The 15,221-nt window shown below is 33.0% G+C and overlaps 1 protein-coding gene across 3 annotated transcripts in view; it reads left to right on the forward strand.

Annotated features, from left to right (window-relative positions):
- Positions 1 to 13,563, forward strand: part of LOC140049177 (rho GTPase-activating protein 6-like) — a 77,160-nt gene extending 63,597 nt beyond the window's left edge. For all 3 annotated transcript variants that reach the window (XM_072093996.1, XM_072093998.1, XM_072093997.1), the window contains exons 5-9: positions 506 to 730; positions 8,443 to 8,593; positions 8,895 to 9,046; positions 9,325 to 9,501; positions 10,920 to 13,563. In XM_072093996.1, the coding sequence (XP_071950097.1) occupies positions 506 to 730; positions 8,443 to 8,593; positions 8,895 to 9,046; positions 9,325 to 9,501; positions 10,920 to 12,065 (1,851 nt within the window). In that variant the 3' untranslated portion in view covers positions 12,066 to 13,563. The remainder of the gene's footprint in view (positions 1 to 505; positions 731 to 8,442; positions 8,594 to 8,894; positions 9,047 to 9,324; positions 9,502 to 10,919) is intronic.
- The last annotated feature ends 1,658 nt before the right edge of the window (positions 13,564 to 15,221 follow it).

The following is a 15,221-nucleotide window of genomic DNA, read 5'->3' on the forward strand; positions in this document are numbered from 1 at the left end:
CCAGGAACGTAAATATACGTCGGGGATTTTCCGCGCTAAAATCGGTCAAACCTATCATCGAGAGATAAAAACAGTAAACCACACTGAATCATTTCATCCTTTATTATTTTTATTTACTATTAGCGCAATTTATGACATGTTTGAGATGATTATATTGAGTGTGAGGGCGCCATCGTATCAACCATATTCAATGCATGAGGGAATAAACACAAACAAACATATGACATTTATTTTTAGATTATCGTTTACGTACATCATTCATAAACTGCCATGCGATAATTCCTGTTCCAATCACCACTGCCAGCGATTCTACATACAATACAAAAGTGCTACGATTTTGACGTAGTATTACGTCTTGGCAAGTAGCGACACGCAATTTTTGACGTATAAATACGCCGTGGCAGTGAACGTGTTAAACGATTGAAACAAATTACTGAGAATAATTTGAGATAAAGCTTATCAATATAATTGCCTTTGTAACTGGAATTTATTCTCTGATTTCTAGGGAGTAAACTTTAATCCAAGTGCTGACAAAACATCATTGTTAGATGCCCTGTCATTGTCAACTGCTGGCAGCGTGACACACAGACGAGAAAGACGGAAAAGCCTCAACCCACGCGAACCACAGGTTCCGCAAGTTGTAATGGGCTGTATCCGACATCTGGAAAAATATGGAATGAGAACAGTTGGGATATTTCGAGTTGGAGCATCCAAGAAACGAACAAGACAGGTATTATATCTTTTTATCAAATTAAATTTGGTGGGTTGCATTGTAGGAAAAACTGCAGCATATTTTCAATTGTAAACAATTAAGGAATTTTACATTACAAGTTAAACAATCATGTACACTTATATTGAATATTGAAATTTATACCACATGTCTACTATAAGCAAAGCATTATAAATTTTGTCTGAATCTCAAAGCCAATGCAAAAGAACTATCAAAAGCTTTCAGGAAATATTGTAATCATTTATAATTAAATATGAATGATTTATAGTCCATACAGATTTTTAAATTATCATCCCCTTTAAAAATGTTGGCATAATTGCATTTCTGTGATTTAATGTCTATGAAATAATGTGACAATATTTTAAGAGATGGGTTTTGTAGTGACGTAGCTTGCTGTCGTCTTCAGAAAATGATAAACTAGTTATGATACGATCGTTCACCTTTCTCCTCTTCTGTCTGCCAGTTGGATATTAGGATTACTAAGTTAAGAGCAAGCTGTATTCATATGAAGTGCCATTCATATTCTTTTCATAATGATACCAGTATAATCTTTATCACGATAAGAAAAAGTCATTTTTTAAATGACAAACTTGCAGAGCCTAAAAATTCGCAGACAACAGTCCTCTACAGTAGTTCAGTACATACATAAATACTATATTTGTTTTTATCAGCAAGGTTCAGACAACAAGAGGCGAAACAAACCACAGACACTGGTTCGGTGCAAAGATACAAACATTTTAATATCAATTAAGAGGAGTATATCTATCTCAAGAATTCAACTTTTCCAATACGACAAATATAATAATAATAATAACAGGATTTTTATAGCGCACATACAACTCAAGAGTGCTCAAGGCGCATTAAAAAAAATAAAACAAATCATACAAATGCCCAACAAATAAAATGCAATTTCTTTGGAGGGTCCCCATCCGTTCTCGTTCTGTCGCGGTCCCGGACCCCTACCTAGGTGACCAAACAAAGGAACAGGATACACATTTGCCTTGCCACAGACGACCAGGTGCTCAGAGACAACAACCAAGACAGAGGCACCCCCAAAGATAATGCTGGTCAGGAAAAAGTATACTATACAATTCTAGAACTTTAAAGGGGGATTCTGGGTTTAAAATTGCTTTTAAATATCGTTTATTTATTAAATAAAAAATATTATAACAATATAGACATGTCAGAATGAAGAAGTAATAACGAGAAATTAAAAAAATTAAATTTCATATACATTTTAGGGTAAATTCATGGAAAGTCTGTTTTTCAGCAGCTTAGGGAAGCTCATTAATATTCATGAGATATTCACAAAATCACGTCATCAGTGGATTCCAAACTCGCGACGTCAAGCTTGTACGTTGTGTTCTCTCTCCTCTGTCAAACGACGACCACCCGATCATTGTGAAATACATTTTTTGTAGATTTGCTAAGAAGCTAGGCCTAAAGTGTAATAATAACAGTAGCATATATTTATTTGACATTTAATGAAATACAAAATTTAGTACAGATTACGGAGTCATAAATTATACTATTTTTATACCTCGAATTAATAGTAACAGATCGTATATCGGCTTCACGTACTAGGCTAGGCCTAGACTAAATCATTTTATTCATGCCGGGGTGAGAGCCATTTCTGACTAGGGATTCCATGCCACGATGGCCATCATTCATGGGCCTAGCTAGCCTATTACTAAACTATTGGCCCATAAATAACAAAACTCAGTGGATTCCAAACCCATCCTATCAACCAAACTCCTAAACAATCTAAACCTAAAACGTTCTACAAAAATCGGCTGTAAATATTGAGGCAAAACAAGGTCCGATCGCCGTCCGCACGTATGGTCTAATAAGTAGGCCTAGTTTACTCTCCAAAAAATCGTATACTGCATCAAGCAAGTAGACCGGTAGTAGGAAGGAGACCTAGCCTAGCCTAGCCGATCCGGCCCAGTTAAAAATTGAGCTAGCTAGTGTAGTAGTAGACCCTATGCGAATTGATACTACCAGGCCTTTTACTATAGGCTACACTTGTTAAAATTAGCAATACTGTACTTATGTTTACAAATATTCCAACTCTCTCATTCGAGCTATATTATCTATACCATTCCGGTAGGTTGAGTCGACCTTCAATCAAATACTGTACATCGTTCATGTTGTGATATAGACGGGGTATACTCGACCCGACCAGTTTGGTATTGTATACTGTATCTGCTTATCACGTGACGATGCCAGGCATGGGCAGAGAGAGCACGTGTATCGTCGTCTCGCTCTCCTCGCTCAGCAGGAATGTATACGTTACGCTTCATTGATTTTGAAGGCTTTCCCTAAGTCAGTGCGAAAATCGGCAAACGTAAAGTGCAAACTTATCTAATTTTTCACTGTTTTGATGGATTTTCATAGAAAATTGATTTTATAAATGGGAAGACCGACTAAAATTACATCAGATAAGTATAATTTTACAAAAGTAATTGATATGGTTATTGATAACGAGTCGTCGGAAGATTGACCATTTCACGAATTTCGTATTCTGTAACCACAGTGTGATTTTGCCGTAGCTGCACTTGTAATCTGGCCTCATTTCACAGCCTTCGTTCTGCTTCACTGGGCGCTTATATAAATTGAAACTTTTACCGTTCAAGAGACAAACAAATATATTTTACATTTTTTACTATTCATTTTAAACCCGGAACCCCCCTTTAAGAAACCTCATGATTTCCATATGCCTTAATGAATAAATGTGTTTTTAATAATTTTTTAAAAGTATCAACAGTTTTGCAAAATCTGATAGAGCTCGGTAGAGCATTCCATAGACGAGGAGCAGTAACGGTGAAAGCTCTGTCTCCCCATGAGTGGTGAGACTTAGGTTGATGTAGAAGCAGCGTATCACTAGAACGCAGATTCCGTCTGGGAACATACAGCCTATAGGCTGTCAGAAATATATTCAGGAGCCATGCCATTAATAGACTTAAAAACAAAGAGTAATATTTTAAAAACAATGCGGTACCTAACAGGAAGCCAATGCAAAGTTTCCAAGGTATTTGATATGTGTGCATATCTTGGTAGTTTTTTAACAACTCGTGCCGCTGTATTTTGAATCAGCTGAAGCCTGTGGAGTTGTTTTTGTGGTAGCCCATATAGCAATGAGTTTCCCATATCCAGTCGTGAAGTGACAAAAGCATGAACAAGTTGTTTAGCTGCTGCCTCATTAATAAACTTTCGAACCCTTCGGATGTTTCGTAAGTGAAAAGACGACGTAGAAATAGTTTTTGAGATATGAGAAATCATAGTCATACCCGCATCCATTTCAACCCCTAGATTTCTAACCTGCCTAGCCGGGTCTATTTGGGTTTCACCAATGTAAATAAAACTTGGTGGCAGTTTTTCCAACTGCAGCTTTGATCCAAAGAGAATATATTCTGTTTTTTCATCATTTAATTTAAGAAAGTTGTTTTTCATCCAGACACGCAATTCATGGATACAATGTTGGAGCAGTTCCAAAGAAATGTCAATGTGTGTCATTGTAGGTTTAAAAGAAATATAAATCTGAGTATCATCAGCGTAAACATGATAGTACAGATTTTTACTAATGATATCCCGTATTGGGTGTAAATAAATTGTGAACCATTGCGGCCCAAGAACAGATCCTTGTGGTACCGAAAAGTTTAAAAAAGAAGCTTTTGAGATAGCATCACCAATACATACGTGTTGAGGCCTTTTTTCCAAATATGACCGACACCAATCAAGTGCATTTCCTTCAATACCAATATACGTACTGAGTCTATTTAACAACACAGAATGATCAACCGTATCAAATGCTGCACTTAAGTCTAATAATACTAGAGCAGTTAGCTTTCCATCATCCATCCCACGTAGGATATCGTTATTTACACGAAGTAATGCAGTTTCAGTACTATGATGCACTTTATAGGCAGATTGATACGGATCAAGTAGACTATGGTTTTGTACATGCGACAATATCCGTTTAGAAACAAACTTCTCAATTATTTTTCCTAAAAACTAAGATTCGAGATAGGTCTGTAGTTTTTCAGAATCTCGGGATCTAGACCTAATTTTTTCAATGTGGGTCGAACATGAGTGACTTTAAGAGACTCTGGGAAACAACCACTTTCAAGAGACTTATTTACAATATGTGTGATTAATGGAATAAATGCAGAAGTACATTTCTTTATCAGTAAAGTTGGTACCGGGTCAAGTGCACACGATTTTGAGGGAGAATTTTTTACAATATTTAGAATTTCCTCCTCACTTGCAGGTTCAAACTGAGAAAGCTGTATGGACCTAGTTAAATCATAAGATTTATTTATATTTATACATTTATCAGAAGCAGTTGTAACTTCTGCAGTATTTTCATTTTCTAGTGAATCACGAATTGATTTAATTTTATTTATAAAAAATACAGAAAATCTTTCAGCAAGAGCTTCATCTGAGACAGACGAAGGAAGGACTGATGACTTGGAACGATGTAAAAGTTTATTTACTAAATCAAAAAGTTTCTTTTGATCACCTGTGCAGTCACTAACCAGACTAGAGTAATACCGCGTCTTGGCCTTTTCAATCAGTCCATTTACAATACATCTTTGTCATAGTATTCCTGTCTATCCTTAAGAAGCTTTGATTTCATCCACTTACGTTCAAGTTGACGACGTAATTTCCTTTCAGATCGAATTTCATCTGTATACCACGGTTTAGCTTCCTTTTGCCTAATTGTTTTTTTCTGAACTGGCGCATGTAAATCAAGTACAGCTCTGAGATGAGAATAGTTTTCTACACTATCTTCAAGAATCACACTTACATCGGTTATATTAGACACACACGCTTGAATGTCATTTTGGAATTTCTCAATATCAATTTGTTTTAGGTTGCGACTTTTCCTTACAGTTTTACGGGTTGTGGGCCGTTTAAGATCAAACTTGCAAAATATGGCAAAATGATCTGACAGGCCAGGATGTATTTCAGTGTATTATATTGCTACATACCATTTTAATTTCTTTTTTACTGTGTAACAGACACTGCTGTTTATGTTTCTTTTCTTATTCTGACGAACTTGTCAATCTTTTCAGTTTCTTCTAGTAAACTAGTTTTTCAACAGCATTTAGTATAATTGTTTTAGTACAGTTTATAAATGATTAATATTCTTTCACACATATGTAATTTTGTCTATCAGAAATATGCATAATTAATATTTTATAAAGTGTGAATGTTCATCACACATCACAAATTCTTTAATAGCAAACATAGGCTGATCGCCAAGAAGAAGCTGAACTAAAATTAAAAGGGATTGTGAAACATGTACAGTAGTATTCCAATTTATTCAAAATCAACAAAACTACAGAAAGGAAATGTTATAAAGTAGACCCTGGGATACCACAATTAAGGGGACACTTTGTTGCAACTGGATCTACCATAAAAGCAGATAAACTACTGTACTTGGAAACAATTGTAGAGAAAGAAGTTTAGTATAATAGTTTATTATTTATCTAATTATCTAGTTTTTTAGCTTAAAGAGTCTCAATGTAAGTGCTGAAGAAGAATCAAATAAAAGTCAGAGGAAACTTCCTCTTAAAAATAATTAATAGATCTTTTTCATGTGAACTTATAAACCATGTTTCAGCGAATTAAAGATTGATATTAATAATAATTGACCTTTTTCAGTGTGTATTTGGCATTTTAGAATGTCCATGACATTAAAGTGCATTTTAGAAGTCACTTTTTATTATTTCAAAAGGCAAATAACTACATATTTTGACCTTATGCCATTTTAATACTCAGTTCAATTTCTTTTCCCTTCCTTAGTTAATTATTAAGCCTCTATGTATAATGTGTACAGTGCCAGTAATACATTGATATAAACTTGTAAATGTTGCTTGGTATTTAAAGGGTAAAGAGTTTAGAATTTGTAATGTTTAATATAAATAAAATCAATGTGGAAACAAGGGTACAGTAAGTGGAAAACTCTTCAACCTCCCTACGTTGGCAAAAAAAAATCAGAAAAAAGTTCCATGAAAAGATATAACTTCAAAAAAGCTTCTTGACTATTAAATGGAAGAAACCTTCTAATACCAAACTGGTCTCAGAAATGCAGTACAGAACAATAAAAACCAGGCCAATTCTCTATGCTAAAATTAAGTTGATGATGGAATGATAACAAATATGCTCATTTTGATTTGTTAAGTAAAGAAATATTAAAATAAATAGTACACAAAAACAGCAAAATGTACACAACAGAGGGTGAGCTATTAAATTTTAATGAGCTTATAACATTTAACAAATATACTGATTATATTTGATAAAAGCTACATTATGATAACTTTCAATTGTTGCAAGCAAAATAATTATGGCATTTTGCAAACAAACCACGTGTGGAATTATTAAACATTTAGAGAAATCATTTTCAAAACCACTATGTGAAAATCAAAATGTTATTGATTAATTATTTACACATAAAGCTATATGCTGCTACAGGAAATTGCAATTTGGTGGGATATATGAATTATACATGAAATGAGATACATTACAATTTTAGTACTGTACTGTATTAAAGATTAAATTTACATTATATATGTATGCATCAGTAATTCAATCTTAATTTTGATTAAAATTTAGTTGAGGTAACAGAAAATGTGTTGATTTTCTTTAATTATTTTTGTTGAATGTGTTCAAATACAGCAAGATTTGTGAAATCTTTTCCAGGTATACATTTCTGAGTAGAACTTACTTGCTTGTGAGACAGGTTTCAATGCTTCAAACTTTAATCATCTTGTAGTGTGCCATCAATTGGTTGTACCACCAGACTATCAGACCAACTTTTTACCACCGTGTATACTTTTCTTTATGTGTTTGTTTTCTGGAAAATAAATGAATGAATATAAATAGTTGGTGACAGTTCAAATGTTCTGTACATGATTTTGTCTTTTTCAAGACTCTTATTTGTCTCTTGAAGTTTTGTTTCCTTGCCTAATATAACAATGATTTAATCCATGATATGTTGAATTAAATCTATTCGTCCGTTTAATTTATGTGTGGATCTTTAAATCTTGGTTAAAACATGGAAGAATTATTGTATTTTCCAACTATCTTTCTTGGGTAAAATTAGATATAGAAGATAAGGTATACCATAGCATACCTTGTAGAAATGTCTTTCTCATGGAGAATTTTATTTCATTAAGTTTCAAGACAACGGCAAAGTAAATATTACAGTTAATAGAAAATGATCAATAACATTAGGAAGAGGAAAAAGATAAGGAAAGACAAGTTGCTTCATAATCAAGGTTTCCTGAGAGGAAAGATCAATGATAAAGGAAGTCAATAGGAAGAAAGAGAATGATGGATGACATTAGAATGTTGGCTAGGAAGAATCTTTCATAATCATTTACTATTAGACGAGTCCTGAATGAATTGGAAATGAACTCCTGACAATAAATTAATTAACGAGAGGAAAGATCAAAAGTAAAGAAACCAAAATGAATGAAGATATTGATGGGTTGAGAGATCGATTGGATGGGAAATCACTTATCTTTTATTTTATGTTTTATTTTCTGAAAAGCATGAGCTTATTGTTAACATGCAATTCATGCTTCTATTTCAGTTTAATTAATATAAAGTGTGATTATAGGTAGAAAAATAAAATCTCCAAAAGCTTTTTAAAAGAAAACCAATCACATATTTTTTTCTAATTAGTTCTTTTCCATTCACAGCTCAGAGAGAAATTTGACAGTGGAACAGAAGTGTGGTTAAATGAGTCTCATTCCCCACATGATGTTGGCGCCCTCCTGAAGGAGTATTTCCGTGACCTTCCTGAACCTCTTTTGACAAGAGACCTTTACACTCCTTTTGTTGCTGCAGGAAGTAAGTTTTTTTTATCAACTTTATTTAAAACAAACGTAGTTTCAACATAAAATAAAGTAAGAACGATGGGTTCAATCTTCCTTGTTTATAAGTCTATCAAAACCTGTAAAAGAAATGCTTGCTTTCTTTTTACTTGGCAAGGCAACAGAAAACAATATTATGTTTGCATGAAAATAATTATAATTTTAATATTCAATTTTTTTTCAATATTAATCCAGATAATAGTTATTTTGGTACAAAATCTAAAGAATCTAGAATTAAATGTATGTACATAATCATTTGCTTTTAATTTCTACTGTAGGAGTTTGTGATAGAGAAAAGCAATTGCAGATTCTACAGTGGTTAGTTTACTTGTTGCCAACAGCCAACCGAGACACTTTGTATGCTCTGTTAAAGTTCCTTAGAAAAGTTGCAGACAATGCTGAAGATATTGTTGATGAAACTGGAGAAGAGGTATTAACCTAAATGTACATGTACTACAACATCATTAAAAGAACAAAGTCTTCTTATGAGGTCCTCATTTTTTTCCATCTCTTTAAAATGCAATTTGAAAACAAGACATTTTGGAAAACACAGATTTAGAAGTTCTATCGGACTACTTAAAATCTTCTCCAAGCCTTATTACACCTTCAATTCGGTACCCCATAGATCATCACCACAACAAAATTGATTACTACCTACAGGACTGTATTAAGTTAATCATTATTATGCATTTTGCACTATGTTCATAGATTCTTGGCAACAAGATGGATGTCCAAAATCTTGGTACATTATTTGGACCAAACATCCTTCGAAAAACCAAAGCAGGTCAAGAAGTGCATGGAGAGGCATTAGAACAAATGGAAGAAAGTCGGGAAGTCATTGTAACAGTAACAGTATTGGTTGACCATCATGAGGATATTTTTATGGCAAGTTTTTTTTATACTTTTTATAGAAAAATATAAAGTGGACAGAAATGTTTTTCTTTTTAAATGGGTTCAGAAAATCCATACAGGTAGTGCACATTTAAAAATGTATTTACTTTACAGAATGCATATGCATTCATCCTTTTTATAAGCCTTGAAATTTACCTTTTGAAAAGTTTAAGTTATAAAAATATATTTTAGCAAGATATAAAACATGTTCATTTTTACATTACTGTATTTGAAAAATGAGTTCTCTTTTTTTTCTTTCTACATTACAGTATCAGTAAATAAGTACATAATGTATAAAATATTCTAAATAAATCGATTTGCAATAAAATCATTCTTTATACACAAGGTGCAAGCACATCAAAATTCTGAATAATTAAATGTGTAATCAACCATTTCTAATGGCAGAAATCAAATGTTGGCAAAAAAAATTGTTATTTAAAAAAAAATAGATATTTATTACAAATTTTGATTATAAATCATTATAGATAATGTACATATAAAAAAGGTCAGGAAAAAAAGTGTAAAAACAAATTATTATTTATTATAGCTGCATATAAATCAGATCATACAATTATAAAAATCAAGAAACACACACACACTTCACTTGATTACCGAAAATATTGCTGTTATGCTATGCTCTATACTAAAAATTGTAAACTCATTTTTATAATGAAATCTAAAGTATTTGCAATAAACTAGAAGTCAATGGGGTTTTGGTTGAACATAACCATTTATTTTGCCTTTTAATAAGTGAAACATTATTTTTTTCAAATATTTTTTTCTAGAAAGTGATTAAAACTGTGAAATGGTCTATGCAATGTTTTTTTTATTAATGTTCATTTTTCATGTTTTTTAAGGCAGTACAAAATGAAACTATTGTTTTTCCTAAATGTTGATGTTCTTTCATAGAGCCTATTATGGCATATTAAAGTTGATAAGATAAGATAAGATAAGATAAGATAAGATAACTTTTATTGATCCTCAAAAAGGAAATTCATTGCTCGTCATAATAACAAAGAAAACACTATAAAAACAAATATAGCATAAAACCATTCATATAAAAACATCTAAAAAATTACAATATAAAATTATCTTCTTGACTTCCTGTTGTACTGGATGATACCGGAGGGAATAAAGGATTTAGCAAATCGATTTGTTTTCACACTGAGGAACCTCAATCTACCACTTGGATTAAGTTGGTCTATGATCACTTTGTGGAGAGGATGAGAGGCATCCGACTCAATGCGTTCGAAATCTTTCTGATAGAAGTTTACACATGCATTCCCGAGTAGTCTTTAATTTTGTGTTAGTCATGTTTTTACAGAACGCATATGTGATTTATAGAATGTTATTTTAAAAATACTGCATTTATAGACTTTGTAACTTAAAATGAATTTGTTCTTATTTTATAGGTTCCTGCTAGTTTATTAGATGAAGTGCTAAATAACATCTTAGAGACCGAACCAGATGCACTGGACTATCTTCTAAACCGCAAAGCATCTTGCGTTACTTCTAAAGAATCAACCGATTTAGAATCAACTAGTACCGGTAGTCTAAATGATGACAATGAACTATCAACATCGTTAGCATCTTCCACAGAACTTGATCCATTTCAGACACGGTTTCCATCACATGCACGATCATCAAACAGTTTATCAGGAAAGATTGTAGAAGATCCAGAGGAATTATCATATGCTGGTCCGTATCCAATTTATAAATCGTCCGAAACAAATCAGTGCTCATTAAATAATCAACAACAGTGTGCGCCCCCGAGTAATAGTAGGAGATTTAAGGTTTCACCACAACTAGACAATAAAGGATTAAGTCGTGGTTCTTCATCGCCGGAATTTGGAATGAAAAATCATAATAACAATGTTTTTGCTGAATCATTAATTAATCGGGAACGTCAAAATCCGGTGACATTGTCGCCACGGACATCACGTAGGATTAAATATGCTGAGATTAATTCGGGTAATAGTGGTTGCCCGAATATTCAGATGTCTTCAGCGCACAGATCACCCAGTATGCAAAGAAGGTATGTTGGTAATATTTCGCAAACGCCTCAAAACGATCAGTTACTTGCTGCACCAACTACGAACACAGAAACAACGCATAACGATAAAAGCCCTGTTAATCAGATGAAAAGTCCAAAGTTAGTAAGAAGGTCTGCAACAGCAGCCTTTGCAGAAAAGAAACAAAAAGAAGAGAATGCTAGCTTACCAATATGGATCCAAAAAGGATCACATGCGGAAGCCTCTATTCAAGATGAGGATCATCAAAAGACAGAATTAAGACTTCGCGTTGGACACAGCACGCCAAGCCTAAGTAGCTACAAAAGTGTTGATTCTGAACTTTGGTTCACGCCCCCTATATCGCCACTTGATCCCACAGAAATTGTTGATGGAATAATGAAAAATCACCGTCTTAGTTCTGGAAGTTTTTCGGACTGTGATGAAGACAAGCATAACAAAATAAAAGAAGAAACGCAATGGAAACAGTGGGAAAAGATAGCAGCAGAAAATAGAGGAGATTTATTAGGACAAGAAACATTAGTTTAAATAAAAGTTACATTTTCTATGAGCCATGTGATATTAGAGGGAATCTAGACAACATTTTAAGAAGTACAGTAAATCTGAACAGTGCAAACGGTATCAGAAAGCATAACATTTCTTTCATGACTTGTTGCAAGTTTTACAATCGCTTCTGGATATCTCGTTTTGTGGCTTGCATGGACATTTTCAACATTTATAAGATTTGTATACAATGTTTTTGGATTAATAAAATTGCAATGCTTGTTTGCACAAAATCCTTTTACTCTAATGATCTATGTGGAGAAATACATTTTTTTATATATAAAACAGTTATTTAAAACCAAATTAGTGACAATGTTGTTCAATATGCTTCTATAAAAAGGAAATTATTTTAACAAGTAGTATTTAAAGAGATTTTATATTCTATAGATACAGTTTAAAGCTGAGACATCCCATCAAGAGGAAACATTGTTGGAAAAGCAGCCTCTGTTTAGAGGCATGCTTTATTGTCAGAAAGGTATCCCCTTATAGACTGTAGTAGGAACTGCTTTAGTTTTCTTTTCTTTATGAAAATGTATCGACAACATTTATGATAGATTTTAAACTTGTAAATAAGTGAAGTTTTGATTTTTAATACTTTGTATTGTAGATGTATGCAGGGTAAATATTTATTACCTCAGTTTTATTATAGTTTATGGTCGAAATGATGACATTATCAAGGCTTTAGGTGGCCTTGAGTCATTTCAAAATTAAGCCTACGTCTTTCTATGATTGTAACTTTCTATGACAATGGTAAATCCAGGGGTACAGTAGCATGAAAATACTTTCTGACTGGTCCTCACCCTTGAGTAATTATTAAGATCTCATACAATAGGGCCCATGCCGCATTATTTTTTACCCAGTGTGCTATCAGGCAAAAATCGTGAATAATCGATGACATTAATTGGGATAAATTATAGAGGATGCTATGTACTATAACTTTAAATCTAATCAGTTATGTTAACTGTTTTCAGCAAACTAGTTCTGCAGGCCAGAGAAATTTGTAGTGCTTAAAATTCTGGATTTGCCATTGCTTCTTAGCTTCAACTATAACCTGCTTAGAGTTTACAAATGATTAACTTTTTTAAAGATAATTGACAGGTAGATTAAGTGGAAAGAAACGTTTTATCCAAAAATCACTATCATTGAATATTTTCTAGCTGGACCTATCTTTTCTAGAAATTATTTAAATAACTTTAGACATACAGTAGAATCCTTCCTGGTTGTCACAAAGTAGAAAGTTTCCTTCTACAAATATGTTGACAACTCAATCAACATTAACATGTAATTTACTTTTCAGAAATAGATTTTAATTTACAAATATAATGTTATACATTGTACGAGCATTGATTATGATCTAAATTGAAAAAAGAAGAAGGTATTTTGAGAATATTGTAATATATAGAATGCTTCACTATATATAAAAATAATATTTATTGTTATATTGTACATTTGTATGAATATAAATTGTCTCATTTTTCATGGCTGCGTGCATAATAAATAATTGCAATTGAATTAAGATTAATTGTTGATGATGTTTCAGTTATGTTGGAAAAACTATGTTATTGTATTTTTTTTTAGCGCTTTCCACAAACAATTTCATCTCAATGCACTGTGGATGGATACTGTATCCTTCTCTCCTAAATCATGTCAGTGTTGGCGGCGCTATTCCGTCTGTCCACAACAGTGGCTGCTTGAGCTAGTACATGGTGGTAACTCCCACTCGTCTCTGTGTACTCTAGAAATGCACATGAGCATGTTGTGTACATTGGACCTATGGTTTATGGTTTTAGGAAAGACCATTGAGGAACCCTTGCCATAAGGCTATTGAATAGTGGTGGAAACAAAATCAGCGCACCTCCGAAAAGACATTGATATCCTAGAGAAAGTTGAAAACTATGCTATCAAACTAATTCCTGAATTTCCTTCCATCTGAAGTTACGTTGATCATCAAACTTGGGATTAGAAAAATACCGACATCCGACGTATCTAATACAAGAGGTCACTTAGGATACGCAGGAAATGATTTAATACTACTCTTCGTTCATCTTTTTTTAATTCTTAAATTGTCAATCTCCGGAACTCCTTGCCAAACAATGTAATTCTTAGTATTTCTAACACTTAAAACTTTAAAAACAACTACGACAAACTTATAAGAGAGGAGGCAGCTCCTACGAGTTATAACTCATTGCCTCCTTAATATCACTAAGAAATCATGTGCAGAACTACTATTTGTTGTGACACGTAAACTCTCTTTCTATTATGGACATTTTTTAACACTATTGTTGATTATAGCAATTGGAGAACTCTAGGTTATAGCAGCGTTAGTGTAAAAATAGGTAGGCTAAACATGGAGGAAAGTAACCTCTATGTACTCCCTAGGCACATTGGGCTATGCCAGCAGGAGGCAAGAAGAGTGTGCATCCAGCAATGTGGCAGAGAGTTCCAGGTTAGAAGAAAAGGTAACTATAGGTGATAACTAATCTATAATATAATAGAATATAACAAGAATGATAGCATAAAGTAAAGCTCACCATATAGCAGGTTATGTCCAGGTTAAGGCATGATTTTTAGTCCTTGACTTCCTACCATCATGACATGGAGTAAATGATGCTACCTTTGGTCATGGTACTTTTCCACTTGGTTGCTCCATGCTTCAATTAACACAAAACAAAAGAAGTTTAAACAATAGAACATGTGATGCTTGTTTGTTTTTTCTTTACACTTTTTCAAATAATTCAGCAAGAAGTAGAAGTTAAAATTAACCATCAAGAATTATAACAGAGAAATACAAAATAATTTACTCAAAATGAGTCAATATTTACAAAAATCAAAAAGTGTTCCATCCAGGAATAATTGATTAAAAAAAACAATATTATTATAAAAACACTTCTAAAACTGAATAATTTTTTGAAGACTATCTGGCAGGCCTAAATTTCATCAGACGATCGATGTATCACATATGCAAATGAATGTGACCTAACTTGGCAAATTTCATCAGGTGATCAGACATGTATCACATATGCAAAATGAGGCAAAAACTTTTAATTCAAGCCATAGTACTGGTGTAAATAACTAACTTACCATGAATTCATCCAATTTGAGTGGTTTGGAACTAGAAATACAATAGGTACAAAGAATCGA

This window comes from Antedon mediterranea, chromosome 5 (assembly GCF_964355755.1).
Source record: "Antedon mediterranea chromosome 5, ecAntMedi1.1, whole genome shotgun sequence".
NCBI lineage: Eukaryota > Metazoa > Echinodermata > Crinoidea > Comatulida > Antedonidae > Antedon > Antedon mediterranea.